The 21,444-nt window shown below is 45.5% G+C and overlaps 1 protein-coding gene across 8 annotated transcripts in view; it reads right to left on the bottom strand.

Annotated features, from left to right (window-relative positions):
• patj (PATJ crumbs cell polarity complex component) overlaps positions 1-21,444 on the bottom strand; it is an 89,480-nt gene that overhangs the window by 49,087 nt on the left and 18,949 nt on the right. For 5 of the 8 annotated variants that reach the window (XM_085347463.1, XM_085347462.1, XM_085347460.1 and 2 more), the window contains exons 13-25: positions 19,801-19,856; positions 19,523-19,714; positions 19,187-19,387; positions 18,970-19,038; positions 17,973-18,164; positions 8,913-9,122; positions 7,214-7,270; positions 2,138-2,407; positions 1,519-1,603; positions 1,229-1,292; positions 637-714; positions 348-419; positions 51-228 (exon numbers count right to left, since the gene is read on the bottom strand). In XM_085347463.1, the coding sequence (XP_085203589.1) occupies positions 51-228; positions 348-419; positions 637-714; positions 1,229-1,292; positions 1,519-1,603; positions 2,138-2,407; positions 7,214-7,270; positions 8,913-9,122; positions 17,973-18,164; positions 18,970-19,038; positions 19,187-19,387; positions 19,523-19,714; positions 19,801-19,856 (1,724 nt within the window). The remainder of the gene's footprint in view (positions 1-50; positions 229-347; positions 420-636; positions 715-1,228; positions 1,293-1,518; positions 1,604-2,137; positions 2,408-7,213; positions 7,271-8,912; positions 9,123-17,972; positions 18,165-18,969; positions 19,039-19,186; positions 19,388-19,522; positions 19,715-19,800; positions 19,857-21,444) is intronic. The other 3 variants (XM_085347464.1, XM_085347465.1, XM_085347466.1) reach the window with 3 other exon arrangements.

Here is a 21,444-nt window from a genome sequence, read left to right on the forward strand (position 1 = left end):
CGCGCTTGTGTGTGTGTGTATAGAGACCCAGGAATTAGACAAGGCCCTACCTCCAGGATCTTGTCCCCGGTCTTCAGACAGTGGGTGTTGGCGGCGGGGCTGTTGGGTAAAACCTGCTTGATGAAGATTCCCTTCAGTTCCTCTCCATTCCTCAGTCGCTTGATGACATGGCGACCTCCAACAATGCTCAGACCCAGAGACTGACCCTCCTCAGGCCACACCTCCACCCTGCACAACAGCGAAGGTGGAAGTTTGAATAATGTACCAGTCTCTCTGGGTCACCTGACCTGTACACAGTCTCCTGGGATATCATAATGTACCTGTGTGTGTGTGGGTGTTTGTGTTACCTGCGGGGCGGTCCCCAGTGGCTGAAGGCAGGTGTTTCCTGTCCTTCCCCCTCCTCTCTTTCAGGCAAGTCACTGTGAACACAGACCCACAGTCAAACACTACTTTTTGAAAGAAAGAAAACCTGAGCCTGAAAATCAGGAACAGGTGAGATGCTGGGCCACAGACACACAGACACAACTTTAACCACATAAAGCAGCGTTGATTCTAAACAGAAATGCACCCACACTTGAGGCATCTACCTGTTTACATCTGTGTTCAAACCAGCAGAACGTGAAGCAGCTGTCCTACCTGTGGCCACTGATTGGCAGAGAGGATCCCCCCTGGCTCCGCCTCTTCCTCTTCGCAGTATCAATCCTCCTGACAGACCTCCAGGGGAAGAAAAACACAGACAGGAAGTTTCTGTGATTAAACTCTGAGGCTGGTTTGTGACCACAATGATCCAGATTAATCTAACGAGGCTGAGAGTGAGCGCCGGGTGCCCGCTGACCATATGTTATTAAAAACAGCAGGAAACAGTTGACTCATGGAGAAATCAGACTGCAGTTAGAGTGTGAGAGCAGCAGAGGGTGCCACAGCACTGTGACGGGACGTAAGAGGAGCTGATGGAGGAGGAAATTAGTGTGTGTGAGGTCTAAGCTTGTGAGCTGCGAACAGTTAGCAGGTTTCAGCACTGTGGGCAACTTTAACCTGGCAGGGAAGAGGACACCAGACGTTACTTGGGGCATGATTGAAGCTTCTGTTTCCAGAAAATTCGGCCTCTCTTAGCAGATACGGCTGTTTAAACACGACATACAGCACGATAGCAGACCTCTGACTCTCTGAGCGAGTGTGTATGAGGAGGAAGAGTGACGGCGAGCGTGAAGGTGCAGCAGGAACTCACTCTGTGTCAGTGTCCGTGAGAGTCAGCTCAGAGTCTGCTTCGCTGTCTCTGGAGTCCGGAAGACCTGAAACACACACAAACATCTGTACTGCTATCACTGTGAGGACCTCATCCTCATCCTTCACCATGAACTGCAGAACCGCTGACCCTGATCTAGGTGGATTTTCTTTAAATGACATCCTGTTCCTATTCACCAGGTCATGAGATGGAAAAAAAAAAAAGAGAGAGATCATGGATCTCGAGTCTAAATTATCTTAAACATGATTTAGACTCGTGCGCTCTCCTCTCACCCAGAATCAGCTTTCCCACAGACACAATGCTTTCATGGTCCGATCTCTGCAGGTCTTCCTCCTCCTGCATCTCTCTGCTCCAGGCCTGAGGACAAAAATCACCAAATAACTACAAATACATACAGAAGCAGAATGTCACGACTTTTGTTCTGACCTTCATCCAGTCACGCAGAAATCAGCCTTTAGAAAACACACGAATGTTAAACTGCTGAACTTTTCCCATTAAAAACATGCTGGAAATATTAATACCCAAAAATGAACAGTATGAAAGAAAATGGAGATAAGGTGTGTCTGAGCCTAAAACCACCTGAGTGCAGGTGGAGTCAGGAGAGCGTATGGTTCTCCAGCTCTTTCCCCTGTAAAAACAGTGCTTCTCAACCCGCCGTACCGCCAACGGGCAGTTCGGACACGTCAGCTCAATCGAGTTGTGCTTTAGAACAGTTTCTGGGGGTTTTGGGGCGTCGCTGCAGAGGCAGCACCACCCCCGGTCACGGAAACATGGGGGACCGTAGGCAGGGTAATGAGTTCTCGCCAATACCTCGCCACTCGCAGCCGTTCACTTCATGTTTTGTGTGAGCGAGTCAACGTCAATGAAACTTCCCCTTGCTCGTCAACTCACCTCATCTGCCCCCCCAGCTCGGGTAAGGGAGGCCAACTTCCACTCTTCCCAAGATGGTGGGGGTTTCCTGGGGGCGGGGCTCACGCTGTCCTCCGGCTCTACCTCCTCTTCATCAACACCCATCTCCCTGAATTCCTCCTCTGGCTGGAGGTCAGAGGTCAGAGAGGAGGTGGCGTAGCGAGGGAGAGCATCCAGGATCAGCTCTGGCTCCTCCTCCTCTTCCTCCTCCAGATGAAGGCTCTGTGGAAGGATGGCGGCCTCGCTGAAACCCTAAAACACAGACGGCAGCATTCAGAGACGAAGCTCCAGAGGAGCGACCGCGTAATTAAGACAGAAATGACGACAGGAAATCCAGCAGCTTCAAACTTCACCAGTGAGCTCAGGTTCACCATGTCTGAAGAATGTTCAGCCTCCAACGTGTCATGAGATGCATCGATAAACACACAGAGACATTTTTCACCTGGCAGCAGTGCAGAGACGTAATCAAATGCAATTGACTAAACAGTGTCATTAGCCATTTGCTCTGATTGGCTGTATTTCTGTCTGCTTGCGTTAGACGTGATTTTTATCATTCCTGTAAGCACTCAGCTTTGTTGGCCATTTGCCTTTAAAAACATAGATTTGAATCTGAAAGGACTTTCTGGTTTCTCAGCTCGTTTCTGCTCTTTAATGGTTTCTTGTTTCTCACACCTGCTCAGAGGACAGGTGTGAGAAATAATGAAACACTCACAGCCGAGATGACTCCCGTGTCTGTGGAAAACAAACAAGATGACTCAATTTGGATTTCTGGAGGTCGTGAAGGACAAAAGGAGGCAGAAATCAGAATCCATCATGGTTCCCAGTGTTTCATGTGAAAGTGTGAGAGTGTCTCTGCAGCTCGCACTAAATCTAAAACTCGCCTGACTTTGGACATTAGCCTTCATCTCCAACTCCCCAAAGAGCCTCCTCAGCAGATACTGAGGGGATATCCTGTTCTTAACATTACGATGCAGACATTAGCCCGCGCCGGGAAATATTAATGACAACACTTAGGCTAATTTCCATCGACGAAGCCTCATCGTCAAGGACTCTGCTCCTCTTCTTTTAATTTGGGCCCGGGAAGCCGGCCCATCACGGCGTATAATGGAGGTGAGGAGTAGACGGCGGCAGCGGCAGAGAGCTCATAATGCTAACAGGATGTTCTGCAGACTGATGTGTATTGGCCGTGACTGCCTGGCCTCATATTCATAAGATTTAAAGACGCTGTCATTTAATGTCTCTGCCATTAGACGATGAGGACGGAGCATCGGAGCATCGCTGCGGTTCACGTGAGGATCCTCAACGACTGTCTTCACCGCCTCGCTGCAGCGACTGCAGAGTCACATGACTACATGACAATCCTCACAGGAAAGAAAAAAAAACAAAAAAAAAAACAAACTGCATCACTCCCACAGGAAACTCCACCAACAGCCATGTTTCTGCTGTGTGACAGAAACAAAGGTCAGAGGTCGCACCTAGGCTTACAGTCTTTAATGATCCTCCTTCTGCAGCTGAAACAACCACAGCTGCAGTTCCCCTGACGTCCAGCAGAGGCAGTAGTGAGTCACTCCACATAGACTCCCACGTTTCCCTCCTCTTCATAACTGTGCAGGGGACGTTTTAGCTTTCTTGGGGCGTGGCCTCTGTGACTGACAGGTGGATGGAGACACAGGTGGCTGTAGCTGCTAGCTGTCTGCTAGCGTCACGTGAACTGGACCTCTGGACTGTCAAAATGACATAATCTGACCAATAACATGGCCGCTGTAAGGTTACTGTACTAACAGACCTTCAAACCTCACACAGCAGAGGAATTTAACCGGAAGTCCTGTAGACAAATCAAAGACTGACAGGCTTCAGTTTTAAACCCAGAGCTTCTGAAGCTACTGCTGAAACGTTCAGAAATCCATTTGGCCAAAGTGGGCAGTAATCAGATTACTGCAGTGGAGACACTAAGCAGCGTGGTTTTACAGCCTTCTCAGTAAAATAAAGTGAAGCAGCAGTAAACTGGGTCTTGAGTGTCCTCTGGGTTCCTCCGGCTCACTTTCTGTCGTACGCAGGCTTCAGCCAGCTGAACGCGCCGTGGCAGCTCTTTATCTGCACAAACAGGAGCAGAATGAAGTGAAACGACGGCAGTAGCTCGTTCTTGCACACCTGACCTCTAAAAGTTAACGAGGCGTGGGCGTGTAACGGGGTCTCTCTCTGGTCAGTGTGACAGAGAAGGATCCGGCAGCAAAGTGTAAGTGCCCACCCGGCCGTCTTTATGGAAACCCATCAGAGACCTGTGGGCTGTGAAAAAACCTCTTCAGCCAAATGGGCTGCATATAAAAGAGGAAATAAAACAGCGGCGCAGAGGACGGCGACGGCACAGGACACGAAGAAGAGCAGAACTCAGCAGAAATGGCAGAACAAAGACGAGCTCAGCGGGCTGATGCTTCACAGACACGTGTGCAGATATCAGAGGCTTCTGCTTTTCTTCAGCAAATCACAACCACCTGCTCAGGTACGGAGCAGTGACACGACAAATGCTCCGAAAATGAATCCACATGTTGCTAAACACACAAATCAGCAACTATAATTGGACGCCTACCCGCAAAGGTCAGCAGTTCGATTCCCGGCTCCCCCATCATACTGCACGTGCGTGTGTGGATGCGTGCACGTGTGTGTGTGTGTGTATGCATGTGTGTGTGTGTGTGACTGAATGAGGTTTGCAGTAAAAAGCGTGATACATGTATTAGTCCGTTTGACATGCATTAAAATGTATTTGATGGTGCTTCTGTAATTATTTATTTAAAGGTTGAACTCAGTCATCAATTTCTGTGTTTACTCATGAACACAGTCCCCTCTGTTTATTTTCTTAATCCTTTTCTCAAGTTTTACATTAATTTTTGGAAGATTTTTCCCAAACTTTTTTCTGTGCTTCTACTCAGCAAAGACTGACTGAAAAAGAAATTCACACTTTTGTTTTTAATATTTCACGTGTGTGAGGGTTCATTCATTTATTCACTGGATTATTTATTACTTTATTTGATTTTGACAGCTGCGATCATAATGATGTCACACTGTGATGTCACAAACTGCAGACAAAAAAACGTAACAACGTCTCAGTTTCTGTAAAAATTTCTGTCCATAAGTATCTGTGCAAAGACAAACAGCTTGTATTCTTCTCTGTCTGCAGTATTAGTGAGTCGTAATACTGCAGTACTACGTGTACAGATGCTGGAGGACCAGAGTGTCCTCAGAGTACCCCCCTCCACCCCTCCACTTAAGAGAGATGCTGCTGCTGGTTGAGCTGATGGAGCACTTTATACCATTCAACCATCCCGCTGAGTCAGCAGCTTCACAGAGACAGAGAGGAGGGAGAGGAGGGTGAAGGAAGGTGAAAGAGAGGAGAGGAGGAGGAGATGAAAGAGCAGCAAGAGAGAGAGAGAAAGAGAGAGAGAGAAAGATGTGGAGGAGATGATAGAGGAGAGGGGAGCATGGAGGTGAAGGCACAAGAGTGAAGAGCAGTGAGATGGAAGAAAGCAGGAAGAGGGAAGATGACGTCATGGCGGGTTATCAGCGCTGATGTCGAGCTCTCGGCTCGTTTCATGGACAGCTGAGCTCATGTACAAGGAGGAAGGTGCAGAAACATGACGGCCATTAAACATCCAAATGAAATCTGAGGAAAGAGAATCTCACTTTCTGTTGGCCCGACTCACTGCTCCCAGCATGCACTGGGCTGATGACACGCTCATTTTTATAAGTGTAAGGACCAAAGTCCTGTACTCTTCGCTCCCAGTTTCAGAGATGTTTTCAGCACATTTCACCACAGGAACGACCTCATAGCAGATTTTCCATCTTATTTGGATCCGATATGGAACCAGCCTCCGCACGTTCTGCTCACTGCAGAACGTCTGCACCTGTTTCTGATATTTAATAAAACTGCTTCATGGCTGAATGTTTCTGCTTTACAGACTTTATTATTTATCTGAGCAGCGCCTGTTAAATCTGCAGATTTCTGACTGTGATCAGAACATGCCAGTAAAATCTCATGATTTTTGAATGGAGTTTGGTGTAAAGTCCTGCAGCTGCTGCATCAGTGGCTGGTTTCAGGTGAGGTTCCTGCCCCCACCTTACACTTCATCTCAGAATATACTACTTTAAAGAAGTGAGTGTCCTGCGCACTCTGGTAACCAAATTTAAAAGCTCCTGATCAGAAATAATCAAAAAAAGGATCTTTTAAATTCAAACTCACTCCACTCAGTCTGAACAGAGCAGCCATTTCTCTTCATCCCCGTCACGCTCTACATATTTATTTACATTCATTCGGCCCTCGATTCATCTTTCTTTATGGTCAGATGCTCTGGCAGCGCCGTTCATCTGGTATCCAGACTAATAAAGCAAACTGAAGTGAAAGGAGAGCAGGAAGAAGAGATTAAGACAGAAAGATTTCCATTTGGAAGATGAACACAGATGGAGGGAGCAGAGCAGCGAGGGAGGAGGTGAGCGATGCGACGGGGGACAAAATCTTAATGTCCAATTAGTCTGGACAGATTAACGTTTCTAACAGAGACAGTCAGAGCCCACTTTATTAGGTACACCTGTAAAATCCATCACAGATCAAACTGTACAACCTTTATACTGAAACTATCTGCACTTTTCTTGTTCCCACGGCGTGCGTTCACGTGAAACGCGTTTCTAATTCAAAACGTACACACACACACACACACACACACACACACACACACACACACACACACACACACACACACACACACACACACACACACACACACACACACACACACACACACACACACACACACACAGCTGTTTAATGCCTTCATTCAGAGCAGGAAACTCAGTGAGGTCACAAAGGCAGCAAGGGTTCAAGTAAAAAGGAAGCAAGTGAGGAGTCCAACTGTGTGCTTCACCATCATCAGAATCCAAACCATGAGAGCAAGATAAAGGACAGAACAGCCTTAGAGAGAGCTCAACAGCAACAATATCCTCACATCACTGAGGATATGAATGCCCTCCATCGCTATTAGCATCGTGTGTGTGTGTCTGTGTGTGTACCTTTGCCACAGGTAGTGATGTGCTGCTGTCCTCTCTCCTCCTCTCTGGTGCCTCCACCTACACAAACATGCAGATCAGAGTGAAGTCAGGTCCATCCACAGAGGAAGACTACAGAAGAGTGTGGAGGCATGAAGGTTCACCACAACTGCACGGTGCTCTCCCAGCGGGAGGCCGAGGTAAGATTTCAGCAGGTAAGAGTCCACTGCAGTTCATTCATGTGATGCAGACAGAAGGGGTTCTTTTCATTTACTCTCGCAGCTCTGACATCGCTGCAGAATCACTTTCCCAGTGATGGGATTATATTTGCTGGTGGATGAACAAACACTGGAAGCGGTTGATTTATGCGTTCAGGCATAAAACACCTTCAAACCTCGGACCTACCAGTCTGAACCAAAAACCAGGAAATCTGGGTCCACCACCATCATCAAGTTTGCTGACGACACCGTCGTGGTGGGCCTGATCTCTGATAACAACGAGACGGCCTACCTGAAGGAGATTAGGAATCTGGAGAACTGGTGCCAGAGGAACAACCTCCTTCTAAACGTCAGTAAGACAAAGGAGCTGATAGTGGACTTCAGCACTAAGCAGGAGAGGAACTACCAGACCCCCGTCATCAACGAGTGCCCAGTGGAGAGAGTGGACAGCTTCAAATACCTCGGAGTTCACATCAAGCAGGACCTGTCATGGTCCTGTCACATCAACACCGTGGTGAAAAAGGCCCGACAGCGTCTCTACCACCTCAGACGCTTGAGAGACTTCCAACTGCCCTCCAAGGTGCTCAGGAACTTTTACTCGTGCACCATAGAGAGCATCCTGGCGGGAAACATCTTAACCTGGTTCGGGAACAGCACCATGCAGGACAGACGAGCTCTACAGAGGGTTGTGCGGTCAGCTGAGCGCACCATCCGCTCCGAGCTCCCTGACCTGCACTCAATCTACAGCAGGCGGTGCCGGACCAAGGCCAGGAAGATCGTGAAGGACCTCAGCCATCCCAACAACAGACTGTTCTCTCTGCTGAGGTCAGGAAAGCGATTCCGCTCCCTGAAGACCAACACAGAGAGACTGAGGAGGAGCTTCTTCCCGCAGGCGATACGGTCTCTCAATCACACCACCACACAGTACTGACCCACACATACAGTTCTTACACACACACTGGACTTTCTGGACTTTGGTTTTGCACAACACTGGTCACTATATTCTTCATTTCCGGTTAATACTTGTACAGCTGCTGTTATTGTGTATATATTTATTTATATTTAGATTTCTTCATACATTCTTATATAGTTCTATATTGTGTATTGTGTATTTTGTTGTACAGTTATTTTATTTTCAACTTTAATTTATATATTTATCTTTATCTTATTCTTCCCAGTTAAATTTACCCTTCATTCTAATTTGTGTTGTACAGTTATTTCATTTTTAACCTTAATTTATATTCTATTCCTTCCTAGTTAAATTTACCCTTTTTAATTTTTCATATTTATTTCCTATCTTATTCATAGCCTTTTCCTTTTTTGTTTTCTTTAGGTCACGAGCAGTTGTCCAAGCATTTCACTACATATCGTACTGTGTATGACTGTGTACGTGACAAATAAAATTTGAATTTGAATTTCCATGTTAGTCACCTGCTCAGCCAGGTGAGCAGGTGACTAACCTGCCAAAGGTTAGTTCAGGGGTCAGGGTTACGTTTTGGACTTACCACCAGAGGCTTCCGGATTCCTAGGCAGACCGTACCAGGCGGAGCACACTTGAGAACCTCGACAGCCTCGGCCAGACTGAGCATGTCCAGCTGGGTGCGGTTGACTGACACAAGCTGGTCTCCAGGGAGCAAACCACCGTGGAGCTCCGCTGAACCGCCAGGTACCAGAGACCGGATCACCATCACACATCTGCCGGGGTCCAGCGGGTCCTGCGAGCCAGAGAGGAAAAACGTTAAAGCAGAACACCAAATTTTACCTCCTGTAGTCTGATGCTACAGTCAGGACTGGGCGGATGCCATTGCCCCCAACGAGGGTCGATTTGTCGTTTTAATCACATAAAATGGAAATATTAGCCCCTCCCCTGGAATAATTACACTTGAAATGACCTTGTGTTTGAGTGATCTACAACTGCTCGCCAATTTTACAAAAAAGGTTTAAAAACAACACAATTTTATCTTTTTTAACATTAACATTAAAAAGATACTTTCCTTGGTGGTCTACGCCCCATAGTTTGAGAACCACTGTGAATGAACAGGTGGGGATAACATTAATAATTAGTAATAATAATCAATGATCAGGAGGAGCTGCCTGAAACACGTGCAGGTGGACCAACAAACTTTTGTCCGGCAGAAATGCCAACTTTAAGGAACCTGGGAGATCGGAACATTGTGGTTTGGAAAGTTGAAAACATCCATCTTTCCAAACCGAAAACAGCACAAAGACAGAAATGCTCAAATCTTCAAAGCTTCAAAAGAAAACCACAAAAGGTGGCGAGTCCACTCACCTCCTCCTCACCTCCTAAGACTACCCGACCTGTATGAGAACCTTCACGGACTCTTTTGTGTCTATGTTTGGTATACCGAGGCCATTAGGTATACCATTACTCTCTGACAGTCAATATGGATTCAGATCAAAAAGATCAACATCTCTGGCATTAATCGAATCAATTGAGGAGATTACGAATGCTATAGATCAGAAACAGTATGCAGCTGGAGTATTTCTGGATCTCAAGAAAGCATTCGACACAATCAATCATGACATATTAATTAATAAACTGGAACGGTATGGGATTAGGGGGGTTGTACTGCAATGGGTGAAAAATTATTTAAGTGACCGGAAACAATTTGTGAAGCTGGGTGTCCATTCCTCATCATGCTTGGACATTGCTTGTGGTGTTCCACAAGGCTCTGTACTGGGTCCAAAATTATTTATTATTTATATAAATGATATTTGTAAGGCATCTGATATATTAAAATTAGTATTATTTGCAGATGACACAAATATTTTTTGTTCTGGGGGGAATCTAAAGGAGCTGCTGGATACAATTACTTCAGAAATGTGCAAAATTAAAAAATGGTTTAACAGGAACAAACTATCGCTAAATCTAAGTAAAACTAAAATTATCTTATTTGGGAATTCCCTTAGAAATGCACAAGTGCAGATTCATGTAGATGGTGTGGAAATTGAAAGAGTACTTGAACATAAGTTTCTTGGTGTGATTATAGATGATAAATTAAACTGGAAGTCTCATATAAATCATATACATAACAAAATTTCAAGAAGTGTCTCAATCTTGAGTAAAGTAAAACACATTCTGGACCACAAATCACTCCACATTCTCTATTGTTCCCTGATTGCACCGTATTTGAATTACTGTGCAGAGGTTTGGGGCAATACTTACAAATGTTCGCTATCATCAATCTTTATATTACAAAAAAGGGCCATAAGGATAATCCATAAAACTGGTTACAGAGATCATACAAATCCACTATTCTTAAAATCAAAAATTCTAAAATTCACAGATCTGGTTCATTTTCTCACAGCACAAATTATATATAAAGCAATAAATAACCTGCTTCCTGACAATATTCTAAAAATGTTTTCTAAAAGGGAACGGGGATACAATTTGAGGGGGGAATTAAATTTAAAACATCCTCGTATCCGTACAACATTAAAAAGTTTTTGCATCTCTGTGTGTGGAGTGAAGCTGTGGAACAGACTAAGTAAAGATATGAAGCAATGTCCAAGCATGGCGCAGTTTAAAAGGCGGTTTAAGGATATGGTTTTTACAGGGTACAGGGAAAAGGTAGAGATTTGATAGGGTGTTCTTGTCTAATTAATACATACATACATACATACATACATACATACATACATACATACATACATACATACATACATACATACATACATACATACATACATACATACATACATACATACATACATACATACATACATACATACATACATACATACATACATACATACATACATACATACATACATACATACATACATACATACATACATACATACATACATACATACATACATACATACATACATACATACATACATACATACATACATACATACATACATACATACATACATACATACATACATACATACATACATACATACATACATACATACATACATACATACATACATACATACATACATACATACATACATACATACATACATACATACATACATACATACATACATACATACATACATACATACATACATACATACATACATACATACATACATACATACATACATACATACATACATACATACATACATACATACATACATACATACATACATACATACATACATACATACATACATACATACATACATACATACATACATACATACATACATACATACATACATACATACATACATACATACATACATACATACATACATACATACATACATACATACATACATACATACATACATACATACATACATACATACATACATACATACATACATACATACATACATACATACATACATACATACATACATACATACATACATACATACATACATACATACATACATACATACATACATACATACATACATACATACATACATACATACATACATACATACATACATACATACATACATACATACATACATACATACATACATACATACATACATACATACATACATACATACATACATACATACATACATACATACATACATACATACATACATACATACATACATACATACATACATACATACATACATACATACATACATACATACATACATACATACATACATACATACATACATACATACATACATACATACATACATAGCACGCCCCTGCGGGCGGTTTATCCTTCAAGCTCGGGTCCTCTACCAGAGGCCTGGGAGCTTGAGGGTCCTGCGCAGTATCTTAGCTGTTCCCAGGACTGCGCTCTTCTGGACAGAGATCTCCGATGTTGTTCCTGGGATCTGCTGGAGCCACTCGCCTAGCTTGGGAGTCACCGCACCTAGTGCTCCGATTACCACGGGGACCACCGTTACCTTCACCCTCCACATCCTCTCGAGCTCTTCTCTGAGCCCTTGGTATTTCTCCAGCTTCTCGTGTTCCTTCTTCCTGATATTGCTGTCATTCGGAACTGCTACATCGATCACTACGGCCATCTTCTTCTGTTTGTCTACCACCACTATGTCCGGTTGGTTAGCCACCACCATTTTGTCCGTCTGTATCTGGAAGTCCCACAGGATCTTAGCTCGGTCATTCTCCACCACCCTTGGGGGCATCTCCCATTTTGACCTCGGGACTTCCAGGTTATACTCGGCACAGATGTTCCTGTACACTATGCCGGCCACTTGGTTATGGCGTTCCATGTATGCCTTGCCTGCTAGCATCTTGCACCCTGCTGTTATGTGCTGGATTGTCTCTGGGGCATCTTTACACAGCCTGCACCTGGGGTCTTGCCTGGTGTGATAGACCCCAGCCTCTATGGATCTTGTGCTCAGAGCTTGTTCTTGTGCTGCCATGATTAGTGCCTCTGTGCTGTCTTTCAGTCCAGCTTTGTCCAGCCACTGGTAGGATTTCTGGATATCAGCCACCTCCTCTATCTGCCGGTGGTACATACCGTGCAGGGGCCTGTCCTTCCATGATGGTTCCTCGTCATATATATATATATATATATATATATATATATATATATATATATATATAAAAAAAATTGTAGGTTGTGTATCCTTCAGGTGTTAATGGGGTTATTGAAAATGTGTATATGTGCGTATGTGTGTATATACGTAGGTATGGATAGATAGGAACATATATGTGTATATATTAAAAAAATAAAAAAATTACACATAACATATAATGTAATTACAAGGAGGTATTTCTGTAGTCTATTGATACTAGATAGTGGAAAAGGGGTGGGATTAAATAAGCTTATGCTTCTTCCTGCTCCTTTTTGAACATGGACGTTATTTGGAGTTGTGGTTGCTCGTTTTCCTTTTGTTTGCTTTGTTCATTTGTCTCTTTTAATTCTATTTTTTTTTTATACTTTTTCAACATGTTCAAAATAAAGATTCAATCAATCAATCATTAGAGCGGCTCCCAGTTTTAGTTTCAGCAAGTTTAAAACCAAGAGCCTCATCCACTGAGTTGGAAATCTTTAACCAACTCTCAGCCCAGCATGACCGACCCCAGATCAGCCGAGCTCATATTTCACACAGAGTCGAGGGAAGTGGGACAACGACCATTACAGATCATCCTGTCTGTTTCATCACTCTCACAGGGAAGAGCGAAGAAGACACACCGCCATCATCATCACCACCATCACCACAGAGGACAGGCAGGGGGAGCCAGAGACCAGAGAAATAACAGCAAACACATTCACACAAACACACAGACGTGAGGAAGACGAGGCTAAGGACGTTCAGCGACTGATGAAGACGAGACCACAAGAGTCTGCGGACGTTAAAACCAGACTGAACTCATTCAAAGACCCTGAGGAGCAGTTCGTCTTCTCAGAACAGCTGACCTGCTTCCTGTTTCACACCAATACAGAAAGAAAAAGCAAAGATGAGGCAAAGAAAATAACCAAGAAATTAAAACTCAGGGTGGGGGGGGGGTCAAAAGTTTAAGAGGTAGGGTACACATAGACACGTCGGCAGTCTGTCCAAGCACGCAGACGTGACAAATATCTGCCACGACGCTGAAAATCTGTTTTTCTTTCTCTGAATCTAAATTTCATGTAAAATATCTATCCATCCATCCATCCCTGTTTGGGCCGAGTGTCAGCACTCTGAGAGAATTAATCTGAGCATTTGGTTTGTGATGGTCGCTGCTGAGGGCAGCAGTAAATAAGCAGCTTTTATCCTGCTCATGTTATTAGTCATGTGCTGTAAAAAAAAAAAAAGATTTTCCTTTTCTAAAATTAACCCTCGAACCTTAAACGAAGCCGCATGCTCTACAGCTATCTAAGAAATTAAGGCTTTGCTGCATGTTTACTGACACGACTCTGAGGTTATTGTTGTCTTTAAATTCTTTCATCTTATAATCAGATAAAAACTTCTGGTGCACAGTGTGCTGTACATCTCCACAGGTCAGCCAGGAAGAAATAAGAAGCACGTTATACATTTTCTTTATTTGACCTGTAATTTGTCTCAGGACACTCATTTTCTCCTCAGCCTTGTAAACACTTCACCCACAGCGAGTGACGCGACTAATTAATACCATCGTTGCCCATCTGAAGTGTGACAGAACATGTGGTCTGCAGGCGATTACCTCCTCCTCCGCCGGCGCTGCTCTCTGCTCAGAGTTTTAACCAGAGTGACTATAAGGCCGGCCAAACCCACGCTCCCCCCAGAGCCTCCCGCGCCACTCTCAAACCCTCTCCTGGTGCGAGCGGATGTGCGCGGCGTGAATTCCCCGGCGTCGAACCCCGGGCATCGCCCGCGCTGCAGTACGAGCTGCCGTGCCAAGTTTGAGGCTGCCAGAACAAAGCCAGCTATATTTTTAGACTGAACAACATGGCTACAGGTGGTGAGGAGTCAGAACTCACGTCCTCCACTCCTACAAGATCCTCCGGAAAAAGAAAGGCCGCCGCAGTCAAGAAGTGGAGGAATCAGAAAAACGTAGGAGGGGCTGGAAAAAAGAAATTAGAAGCGTTTCTGCCAGGAGTAGTGAAATGTTTCACACACAGAACAACGAGCAGGGTTTGGGTGTTTTTGGATATGTAGGTTGCAGGGCGTCTGCACAAAGTTAGACTTTTGAAGACCTTCGCGATGCCACAGAGAATCAAACTCGGGAGGTTTATTCACCAAAATAAACACGAGCCCAAATATTTTAGGAGCTCTCACTCAACTTTACATTTGTTGATTTAAAGAACATATTTCAAGACCTTTCAGCGCCTCTCATGTTTTATCATATTTCTGACTTTTAAGAACTTAATCGATACTTGCCCGAAACATTTGGACGCTCCACGTTCTCTTACTTTAACGTGGGCTTCGTTGGAAAACTGGCAGAAACCTGAACGCAGCTTTCGGCCACTCGCCCATCAGCGCTTCACGGGCATGTACAGACTCATCTTCTATCAGGCAGAAAAATTCATTTTAATTAGAAAAGATTCATCTTTGGATTCTTCAAAACAAAACGCCCTTTTGGAAACTTGAGCGTGGCAACCTCAGAAATAAAAGAGAACACAGACGTGGAGTCATCTCACAAATCAGAAGAACCACGTCCTGCACAGACTATATGAGGTTATCACCCAAACAAAGATGGGTCTTGTCATGTTTAAGAGAACATGATGAGACCCATGTTCTGTCTTATATGTTAAGAATACTGACATTAGAAAGCTGTGTGAGCACTGCAGCTGTGAAAGTGTTTCTGTTCACTGGGCGAAAACACCGGGTCTCAGCACTTCACTGCCCTCCAGCTCGCGCTGCAGCGGTTTGTGTGTGAAGGCTAGACGTGAAGTGGGACTGGCGCGAGCCGTCACAGCGCTTGTGCTGTGCTCTGGTGGGAGGAGCCTGAGGACTTAATGACAGCAGGAAGGGTGATTTTAAAACCTGTTATTAGAGGAAATTCGAACTCTGTCAGCTTGTTTTAAAGCTCGGGCGTGCCAAGTGCTTCCATACGTGTCTGGCTACAAACAGGTGAGACTCGCTTTGAGATGATGAGATGAGTTGTTTTTCTAAAAGCTGACAATAGAGCAAAGGCAGAGTTTGTCTTCGTGTGATGAACACTGTGGCGGCTTTGATTCTTCTCGTATCCTGTGACCACCAGTGCATCTGTGATCCGGCCGTGGCGCAAGGATAAAGAATCGTACCACCCTCACGCCGATGGTTTCGGACCCGAACTGAGCTCCTTCAGTCTTTGGAGAACACGTTCGTATTTGTGCCACGAAGCTGCTCGCTCTGTTTCAGAGGAAACTATGAGCCAGAATCCAGACAGACAGCAGCTCTCCTCTTATTGCCTGCGGCCATCTTTCACTCAGCTCTGACAGGCGAGAGTCGGTAACAGGAAACAGTTTGGCAGGAACACTGGGCCGACGTGCCCTTGGGCGAGAGATACAGAGAGCGGAGAGGATAGAGAGGGTGAAGGTTTGTGAGGAAGTTGATTTGTTTTATTTTGTTAAATATGATGCAGGTCAGATTGACTCTAAGGCAGAGGCTTCGCTCTTACTGCCGATGATTTTAAATCATATTAAAGTCAAACAGGAGAGAAACCGAAGTAACATGATGAGTCTGAGACTTCGTCATCAGGTCCTGAAAGCCCTGGCTGGACTCCGTCCTATGGACCTACAAGCTTTGTGACCCTGAGGAGAACCAGAGGCAGCCCAGAGCACAACGAGGACACGTAACAGAGATGTGATCAGGCATGAACAAAAGGACCTCTTAGGCCATCATTTTGCTTTTAAACCATCAGACTGTTTTACAGGCACGTCATTACAGTTTGTGCTCTACAACAAATTCACTGGAGAAATCCTTGGTGATGCACAAAAACATTTTCCTCCACGACTTCAAGCACTTTCACAATTTTGGGACCACAAAGCATGCTCAGCAGCCTCCTGCTCAGCCTGTAGAGCTGCTGGAATCCAGACCAAATTCTAATCTCAGTTTTCCAACAGCGAAGCGGTTACGTTCATCGTTTTACAGCAAAGACAGTGTGGAAGTTTCACTCTGCACAAACGCTGCAGCAGGAATAACGGCAACGAAACGTTGCAAACATCTGCAGGACGAGGGCCAACAAGAGCCAGAAACACGAGCGGATCACACTGTGTAGCGCACACACACACACACACACACACACACACACACACACACACACACACACACACACACACCTCTCTCTCTCCTAGGCAGATCCTGTGTCTGCAGGCTGACATGATGTGGACCAACTGGGAGTTATGCTGGAGCTCGCTCCACCACCTCAGCTGGGTCTGACAGAGGAGGAGGAGGAGGGGGCTGAGGTCTTAGAGGTGAAGCTGCGCCTAAAGATAAAGCACTGAAGCAGGTTTGGAGAAGATAAAGACAGCAGACACACCAGAGTTTCCCAAATTTACTCCAGAGACAGCGATGAATCTAAAACCTCTGAGATGAGATTCACTTTAAAACATTTCAGCTTCGCTCCGTTTACGCTGTCCTGTGAGGAGATGGGAAACACATGAATACCAGTGGCACCTTCCTGTAAGACAGCTGTTTGTCTGGACTCGGAGCTGCCTGAGCTCTGGGGTTTTCCTTCCATCCTAGAATTTTTGGAGTGTCAAGGTACCCTTGTCCACCTGAGGCTCTGAGATTCCGCAGGTGTACCTCACCCGACCTGTCCGACCTCAGTCCAGCATGTGTCCAGATACTTCGGAGGTGTTATCAAAATTCCTTTAAATTGGTCACATGCCCCTTAAACAACGTTTTCAGTGAGACGTTGACATGGTTCACAGCCACAGAGCAAAATTAAAGATGGAAGCTGGTTCTGGACACCACTTTCAGAAATGCTAACGTTACCGCCGGCTTCACACAAACAGCTGCAGTCATCGACCTGCAGTCTACCAGTGCGACGTGAAACTAGAAACGAGCAGAGCAAAACGTGAGGAAATGCTAGCAGCTGGACGGTAGCAAAACCTGCCGTCCAGCTAAAGAAAGTCGGATGTGCACACAGACACCTGTTAGGTGAAACCTTTTCAGACTTTGGGAGGCCAGTCTGACGTGGTCTCCTGGGCCGTACGATCGGCCGTCAGAGCTGCCACTCTTACCTGGTAGTCAAGGATGCTGAAGCCGAGGCCTTTGTCTCGCTCTTTCTGCAGCTCCAACACCTGAATGTCCGAAGACCACAGAGCAAGCTCTCCGTCCTCATCCTCCTCATCTCCCTCCTCTTCTTCTTCCTCATCCTGGGTGTAGTGGGTCTGCTCCTCCCTCAGCACCACCTCTACAGGTGAGACCTGCTCCTGACACAGAAACATTTAAACGGCAGTTAAAGCGCGCTCAGCGAGGACATGTTTCAGGACATTCACACGTAATAAGTGATAAATGGGCTGGTCCTTAAAGACCTCCAACTCTACCCGAGCACTCAAAGTGCTTTGTGCAACACTCTCCGTTCACCAGTTCACATTCACACACATGGATGCGCCCAAGGACACGTTAGACCTGCTCTGACTCCTGACCCATAAACCTGAGCAGGAAAGGTCAACGAGCCCGGCACTGAGGAGGTCTGTCCTAAAGTAAACTTCATATTCTCCGAGCGATCGCTCTGCGTGATCAGCAGTTTAGGAAGCTAACGCTGCTAGCTCAGGTATTAGAGGCCGGGTGCTTGATTGTTTCATTGAACACTTCCTGTCATGGAGAAGTGTTTTAAGAAATGTTCAGGAATGAACTCAGGATGGAGCTGTCTGGGTTTAATTCATACTCTACAGAGTGACAGCAGGAAGTGAACCTGTCCATATAACAAATACACTGCACCAGGGTTCGTGATCCTTCTTGCAACCCTCCTCTTCAGGAGGTAGAGAAGGAAGGTTGGCAATTCGATCCCTGGCTGCTTTGCTCTGCATGCCAGACATCCTTGGACAAGATATCAACTCCAAGTTGCTCTCTGATGCATCCATCACTTAAGCACTTAAGCATACAAAAAGTGTGTGTGTGCGTGGACGGTAGAATGAAGCATTTTGAGTGCTTAAGCAGAGTAGAAAAGCGCTGTAAGAACAACCAGTCCATTTATCATTTGTGTGTGTGCGTGTGTGTGGTTGCAGAGGTTACCTGTCTGCCACTGCTATCATCTCTCAGGAGCGTCTGACTGCAGAGCATCGATGACAGCTTCATCTCGATCTGACAGACAGCACACGGTTATTCTCAGAGCTCCAGCAGCATTTCAAACCAAACAATGATGCTTTTCATCTTTACGATCATAACTGCTTATAAAGTAGTTGTTACTACAAATGCCATCCCACGGCACCATAAACAGCCCTGTTCTCACCTCCTCCACACCCCGCTGCGACTGTCTGGCTGGTCCTGCTTTCGGTTGTAGTCGTAGTACTGGTTCTGGTTCAGATTCGGATTCTGGTTCCAGGTCGGCGATCGGGTGTCGGCAGCAGACCAGAGTGAACGGAGGAGGCACCTCTTTGAGGAACGACACCACTTCTCTGCGAGACTTTCCGTACAGCTGAACGTCGTTCACCTACACAAGAACAAAACATGATTACATCTCACAGTCACACAGCTGCAGTTTGTCTGATGTCCAGCAGAGGGCGACTTTGATGGTACGGTCTGTGAGACAATGAAGCTGACGATGACTTTCAGCTTGTAATCTTACCTCCAGCAGCTCGTCTTCAGGTCTCAGGACTCCGTGTCTGTCGACGGGGCCTCCGGGCGCCACCGACGAGATGTAGTGATGACCATCAAAGGAGTCCAACTCGACCCCAAGACGCAGAGTGTGGACAGGCAGCAGCTTCGATGACTTCTGCAGCTCTTCATCGTCTTCGATCACGGGATCCAAATTCACCATCTGATAAAACACACACACACACTGACTGAGTCCTGGATCTCAGCAACACTGTGAAGCTTTTAATAATTTTGAATGTCTTGTCTCACCAGGACTTGATAATTCGGTCCAAGAGCCTGCTCCCACTTAGCCCTTAGTTCTGCCTCTGTTGTCTCACACACACACACACACACACACACACACACACACACACACAAAACAACAGTTTTCTCATCAGCTTCAAAAAGTGTTAAAGTGCTGCAAACAAATAGTATAGTGTGAGAGTACTGTAGCACTTGGGCAGAAGAACACTGTGATAGTTTCACTGAGATGGTCAGAGCTCAGTGGACCACTGAGAGAGAATCGCTCTGTTCAAACAGACTGTTTAGACTCCTCTATCAGCTGATGCAGAGGTCGTCCAGTGACGACCTGGGGCAAATGGATGTGGGTGGCTATTGACTCCAGACCACCTTCTGACACAGGAAGTCTTTACCACATCATAGCACAGTAGCTCTGATCATTTAAGTCATATGGATGGATGGCTGGATGAATGAGGGATGGATGGAAGAATGGGCAGAAGAAGGGATGAATGGATGGATGGCTGGATTAACAGGGGATAGATGGATTGATGTGTTGATGGGCTGATGGATGGATGGGTGTGTGGATGGATGGATGAATAGGCAGATGGATGGGCTGGAGGATGGATGGAAGAATGGGCAGATGAAGGGACGAATGGACAGATTGAGAGATGGCTGGATGAATTGGAAGATAGGTGGATGGATGGGTGGACGGACAGATGAGTAAATGGGCGAATGAATGGGCAGGTGACCTGACATGAGCGTGACCCTTGCACTGACCATGTGCGAGCCGGTCATGTGTGACTGTTCATGGATACGCTGAGCCGGCTTGTCGTGCAGCTCATTGGAATTCAACGCGTAAATAAAGTGTAAAGTAAGCAGCTGAGCGTCATACAGCGGTGACAGTCGCAGCAGATTACAGAGTGCCGGCACCTAATTTCTGGGAGGACGGTGCCGCTGCTGAGCTGCACAAAAACACCTCCATGTTCCCACCAATCCGTTCGCATGTCAAAGCGCTCTGAGGCAGCTCTGGCAGCCCTACAACAACCGCCTCTGATTAAATTAGCATTGCTAACCCCGGCCTTCACACAGCAATTAATCTGCAGCGTTTGGCTGAATAAACGGGGCAATACATCGCTGCGAGGCTGTCAGACAGCTTGGACACTTTACATCTGTCGGCCGGGAGCAGCCAAGCGGCGTGCTAAGTGTTAGCGTGGCGTTTTGGCCACTTAGCAAAGCTAATGAGGAATAAAAAGAGAGGAAATAATTCAGTGTGGAGAGCCGTTAGAGGCCTGCATCACACATCTTTAGAGGCTTTCAGAGAGAAGGCTTTTAACTGCCTGATCAGCATCATTAAACACACTTACCTCTTATTTATTCATAATAAATATCAAGTATTAAAGACGTCATCTGTCTGCGATAATGAAGAAAGGAGCTGATCTGAGGTTTTCAGTTACACAGATAACAATTCCAACACAATCCTGTTTTTTACAGCGTTTCAGTGACTTTGCCTGAAGCAGAAGTAGACTCTAAACACACCTGTATGCTGTGCTTAGAGTTTAAAGAAACGTGGACTGATGCCTGCATCTGTGTACGAGAGAAGAAGAAGAACAGCAGTGGGCTTTCTTGTGACACCACAGAGGAGGAGGAACTTGTGGATGACGTATGTGGGCAGCT

The sequence above is a fragment of the Diplotaxodon limnothrissa genome, linkage group LG23, assembly GCF_057381915.1.
Source record: "Diplotaxodon limnothrissa isolate DT_005_m linkage group LG23, D_limnothrissa_male_GT1.1, whole genome shotgun sequence".
In the NCBI taxonomy this organism is placed as follows: Eukaryota; Metazoa; Chordata; class Actinopteri; order Cichliformes; family Cichlidae; genus Diplotaxodon; species Diplotaxodon limnothrissa.